Below are 5,871 nucleotides of genomic sequence, written 5' to 3'. Positions count from 1 at the left end.
TTTTTTTTGAGACAGTATCTCACTCTGTGGCCCAGGCCAGAATGCAGTGGCACAATCCTGGCTCACTGCAACCTTCACGTCCTGGGTTCAGGCAATTCTCCTGCCTCAGCCTCCCAAGTAGCTGGGATTACAGGAGCACACCACCACACCTGCCTAATTTTTGTATTTTTAGTAGAGACAGCGTTTTGCCATGTTGAGGTCACTCCTGACCTCAAGTGATCCACTTGCCTCAGCCTCCCAAAGCGCTGGGATTACAGGCATGAGTGACTGTATCCAGTCCTAGACTTTTCAAAAAAATGAAGTTCAGAAAAGTCATCCATTTGCTCTGTAGTTTTTATCAAGCTCTACTGAGGGCTTTTGCACTCCTCAAATAAGTGATTCTAGCATTTTTCAAGAAGATAATAGATACACATGAAATGCTCATTTAGGACTGCTCTACCATTAATGAGTTTGTTGAAGACAGAGTAGGTTTGTGGGAACACAGCTTCAAGTACAATGTTCTTCTTCAAAAAGAAATATTACATATTAGTCTTTTTTAGCTGGGCACAGTGGCTCATGCCTATAATCCCAACACTCTGGGAGGCCAAGGCAGACAGATCACTTGAGGTCAGGAGTTCAAGACCAGCCTGGCCAACATGGTGAAACCCCATCGTTACTAAAAAATAAAAAATTAGCTGGATGTGGCAGTGCACAGCTATAATCCCAGCTACTCAGGAGGCTGAAGCAGAAGAATCACTTGAACCCAGAAGGCTGCAGTGAGCTGAGATCGTGCCACTGCACTCCAGCATGGGTGATGGAGTGAGACTCCGTCTCAAAAAAATAAAAATTAGTCTTTTTTGCCTTTTTCTTTAAACCAGTAATTATTAACATAAGTGCTCAGGTAAAACTCAGGGAGTTTATGTTCAGAAATTATCTCCCGTCCCAAAAAGTTTTCATCTGTGCCTAGGTTCATATAAAATCTCTCATTTTATGAGTGTTCTCAATTATTTTGTTATGAAGAACAAAATCCTCTTTACAGAACACGAGTTAACTTCAACTGATCTCAGCTGGTGTCAGTTTTAGATGCTTATAGAAATCAACTGAAAAAATGAGAGATGGGTATAGCATATTTCATCATTATGTTAGGGTTCAGAACCTCACATTTGGGAATATCATATGTCTTTGTAAGGAACTTAATGATCAATTTGGAAACTTTATAGAAAGCATTTAAATGGTGGTGAGGACAAATGTATACAGATAGGCTGACTTTTTAAAAAAGAACGTTTCCTAAGATCACCTGATTGGATACTTGAATCTTGGGATAAAATTCCGGTGACATTATAAGTAGATTTGTTTGTTTTGAGACAGAGTTTCACTCTGTCGCCCAGGGTGGAGAGCCGTGGCATGATCTCAGCTCACCAAAACCTTCGCCTCCTGGGTTCAAGTAATCCTCCTGCCTCAGCCTCCTGAGTAGTTCGGATTACAGGCATCCACCACCACACCCAGCTAATTTTTGTATTATTAGTAGAGACAGAGTTTTGTCATGTTGGCCAGGCTGGTCTCAGACTCCTGACCTCAAGTGATCTGCCTGTCTTGGCCTCCCAAACGGCTGGACTTACAGGCATGAACCACTGAGCCCGGCTTATAATAAATTTAAAAAGCACTGTTTATCAAACATTCAGGAGGAAGTCAAAATTATATGCTCTATAAAACATATATAACTTGAAAAGTGGCTCTGTTGATCATAAAGATACCGAGATTGAAGCTGCCTACGAACTGTTTGGATAAAACTATTCTCCAAATTGTGAAAAAGACAATTTCTAAATTCACATTTATGTCACTTTAAGTGAGCATATAAAATGCACTTACTGAATGTTATGTATAGGTATTTGACAATTTCACCTACATCCCTACAAATTTATTTCTTTAATTTAAAAATGAGAGACAAGATATCACTCTGTCACTGAGACTGGAATCAGTGGTACAGTCATAGCTCTCTGCAACCTCAAAGTCCTAGGCTCCAGAGATCTTCCTGCCTCTGCCCCCCAGGTAGCTGGGACCACAGGTGTGTACCACCCTGCCAAACTCATTTTTACATTTTTTGTAGAGATGAGGTCTCACTATGTTGCCTAGATTGGGTTCAAACCTCTGATTGCAAGTGATCCTCCTGCCTTGGCCTCCCAAACTGCTAGGATTACAGGCATGAGCCACTATGCCCAGCCCTAAAAGTCTATATAGTCAAATTGTTAACACAGACCATGAAAACCTTTTTTGCTCTTTCTTATGGGAAAAAAATTGCAATCACTTTATATTTGAAGATATGTTTCTCTTTTTTTTTTTTTTTTTTAAGACGGAGTCTCCCTCTGTCACCCAGGCTGGAGTGCAGTGGCACGATCTCAGCTCACTGCAACCTACGCTTCGCTTCCTGGGTTCAAGCGATTCTTCTGCCTCAGCATTTCAAGTAGCTGGGATTACAGGCACCCACCAACAGACCTGGCTAATTTTTGTATTTTTAGTAAAGACGGGATTTCACCATGTTGGCCAGGCTAGTCTTGAACTCCAGACCTTGTGATCTGCCCTCCTCAGCCTCCCAAAGTGCTGGGATTACAGGCGAGAGCCACTGCGCCTGGCCATGTTTCTTATAATAAAGATTTCCATTAAAATGCAGGGAATTCAGCATGGGGAACTTAACTGATATAAATAATGCTAAATATATTTGAATTTTCTCCCTAGGAATAAGAAAGTTCTCAACTGCTTATACAAAAATCCTGAGGCCATTTTTAAGCTGATATGCTTTCCTTGGGCGGGAGGTAGCTCCATTCATTTTGCCAAATGGGGCCAAGACACTCAAGATAGTCTGGAAGGTACGTTCATTTTCAACACCATTTAAGCAATTTATAAGGGCAGATGACATAAATGTATTAGAATTTGAAGTTCGGTCAAGACTTTACATCTTGGTAGGTAATTAATAATAAATTTTCAAGATTACGCTACAATAGGGTGACTTTTACATTTCTAAAGTAAGTTGCCTTTATTTTGCTATTATCGTTAGAGCTAGAAGGACCTTTTAGGAGAAGAAATTCTAATACTGCATTTGTCTTTGGTACAATTACTGATATGGTGGAACTGAATCTACTATCTTACAATTGTTTCCTATTTGTCCAATGATATGTTCTATTTTCCCTTTTTCTGCTTTTCTTTTGAATTAACCGAGAGTCTAAAAGACAGCTATAAATCCAGGCAGTGGCTCATGCCTGTAATACCAGCACTTTGGGAGGCCGAGGCAGGAGGAATGCTTGAGGCAAAGAGTCTAAGACCATTCTGGGCAACATAGTGAGCCCCTGTCTCTATAATAATAATTACTTATTTATTCATTTATTTATTTATTTTGAGTTGGAGTCTCACTCTGTCACCCAGGCTGGAGTGCAGTGGTGCCATCTTGGCTCACTGCAACCTCCACCTCCTAGGTTCAAGTGATTTTTGTGTTTCAGCCTCCCAAGTAGCTGGGATTACAGGCACTTGCCACCAAGCCTGGCTAACTTTTATGTTTTTTGTTTTTTGTTTTTTTTTTTTTGAGATGGAGTTTTGCTCTGTTGCCCAGGCTGGAGTGCAATGGTGCATTCTCAGCTCACTGCAACCTCTGCCTCCAGGGTTCAAGCAATTCTCCTGCCTCGGCCTCCTGAGTAGCTGAGATTACAGGTGCACGCCACCAGGTCTGGCTAATTTTTGTATTTTTAGTAAAGACAGGATTTCACCATGTTGGTCAGGCTGGTCTCGAACTCCTGAACTTGTGATGCGCCACCTTGGCCTCCCACAGTGCTGGAGTTACAGGTGTGAGCCACCACGCTCACCTAATTTTTATATTTTTTAGTAGAGATGGGGAAAGTGTTTTCATTGGCTGGCTGAAAAACTTGGATTTATAATTTCTAAATTTTGTATGATAAATTTATCTTTGTTTATGATAAAGTGTGTTAGATTTTCTTGACCAGTAAGAATAGGTCATTCTACTGGAATTAAGGGTGGTTGCTTAATTACTGAGTTCAAGAGTGCCCTCTTCTGTTGCTCTAGTGAAGTGCAGTTTGAAAAACCACCTCGTTTGTGTGGATGGGGGTTCTGTACTTCTGGTTCTTTGATATTTTCATGTTTCTGTAGGATTCTTATCTCCAGGCCCTTCCCTCTTTATTTTTAACCATCAAGATTCCCAACACTATACCTCTCTATTCCTCAAGCTTTCCAAGTCTCATCCTTTCCACATGCTGGTAGCCAATACTCTGGTATCAAGTCTCAAACCAAATAATCCATTCATTGGAAGAAGAGAGCCCTGTAATTCCTAAATGCCACTTTAGAAATTATTGGAAATACTTTTATATGAAGTTTTTAATCAATACCTGATGGTTCAATTTAGACAATTAAAAGCCACTCCTTTAAACAAATTTTCAAATAGTTGATTTATAAAAGTGTGTACCATAAACTTAACCATGTCCACTGCTCCACTTATAGAATAAAACCGTATGGATATAGTTGAAGTCTCCCTCGCCATTTGTGGGGGAACTGACTTAAGCAAGATATAGTATAATCTCTCATATTTCTAACCTTATATTTTGAGACAAAGTCACCCTCTGTCCCTCAGCCTGGAGTTCACCAGCAGCATCTCAGCTCACCGCAATCTCTACCTCCCGGGTTCAAGTGATTCTCCTGCCTTAGCTTCCCAAGAATCTGGGATTACAGGCATGTGCCACCATGCCCAGCTAATTTTTGTATTTTTAGTACAGACAGGGTTTCATCATGTTGGCTAGGATGGTCTAAAACTCCTGACCTCAGGTGATCCACCTGCCTTGGCTTCCCAAAGTGCTGGGATTACAGGCGTGAGCCACCACACCTGGCCTATATAAATGTTTTATACTGTAAACATTACACTGAAACTTGCTTTTCCCTCAGTTTATTTTTTGGGATGCATCATGTGGGTATGTGTATCTCTATTCCATCAGTTTTAAACTGATTTTTTGTATTCTACTGTGTGAATATAACACAATTTATCTATTCTGTTCTCAGACATTCTGGTCATTTTCATTTTTGTGCTATTAGTGTAAACAGTGCTTCCATGAGCATCTTATCCATGTCTCCTTACATACACGTACAAGACAGTCTACTAGGAGTGGAATTTCTGGGTGATAGATTATGAACATCTTCAATGACATAAAATATTGTCAAATTGTTCTCCAAAGGAATTATAATAATTTATACTACTGGCCAGGCACGGTGACTCACATCTGTAATCCTAGCACTTTGGGAGGCTGAGGTGGGCGGATCACAAGGTCAGGAAATCAAGACCATCATGGTTAACACGGTGAAACCCTGCCTCTGCTAAAAATACAAAAAAAAAAAAAATTAGCCGGGCATGGTGGTGGGCGCTTCCTAGCTACTTGGGAGGCTGAGGCAGAGAATCGTTTGAACCCAGGAGGCGGATATTGCAGTGAGCTGAGATCATGCCACTGCATTCCAGCGTGAGTGACAGAGCAAGACTCCGTCTCAAAAAAATAATACTAATAATTTATACTACCAAAGCAACACATAGGAAAATTCTCATTGCTCTATATTGCTGACAACACTGTTGTAATCTTTTGCTACTCTGTGCTGAAATTATTCTAACTTTACATTGATCAATCCTTATTACAAGTAAGATTGGGCATCTTTTCACATATGTATTCACTCTGAATATTTTCTTTCCTGTGAGCTTCTTGTTAGTATCTTATGTTCACTTCATTTGATTAATTTTTTTCTCGTTGACATGTAGAAATTCTTTCTTTCCTTCCTTTCTCCATCCCTTTCTTCCTTCTTTCCTTCCCACCTCTCTCTCTCTCTCTCTCTCTCTAATCCCCCCCCCCACCCCCC

The 5,871-nt window shown here is 40.5% G+C and overlaps 1 protein-coding gene across 1 annotated transcript in view; it reads left to right on the top strand.

Moving 5' to 3' along the window:
- OLAH (oleoyl-ACP hydrolase) overlaps window positions 1–5,871 on the top strand; it is a 26,431-nt gene that overhangs the window by 2,085 nt on the left and 18,475 nt on the right. Inside the window, exon 2 of the mRNA XM_017529742.2 lies at window positions 2,713–2,843. Coding sequence (XP_017385231.2) covers window positions 2,713–2,843 — 131 coding nt within the window. The remainder of the gene's footprint in view (window positions 1–2,712; window positions 2,844–5,871) is intronic.

Source organism: Cebus imitator, unplaced genomic scaffold, assembly GCF_001604975.1.
Source record: "Cebus imitator isolate Cc_AM_T3 unplaced genomic scaffold, Cebus_imitator-1.0 Scaffold61, whole genome shotgun sequence".
NCBI lineage: Eukaryota > Metazoa > Chordata > Mammalia > Primates > Cebidae > Cebus > Cebus imitator.
Note: the sequence above shows the minus strand (reverse complement) of the source record. Positions and strands in the feature narration are given on the sequence as shown.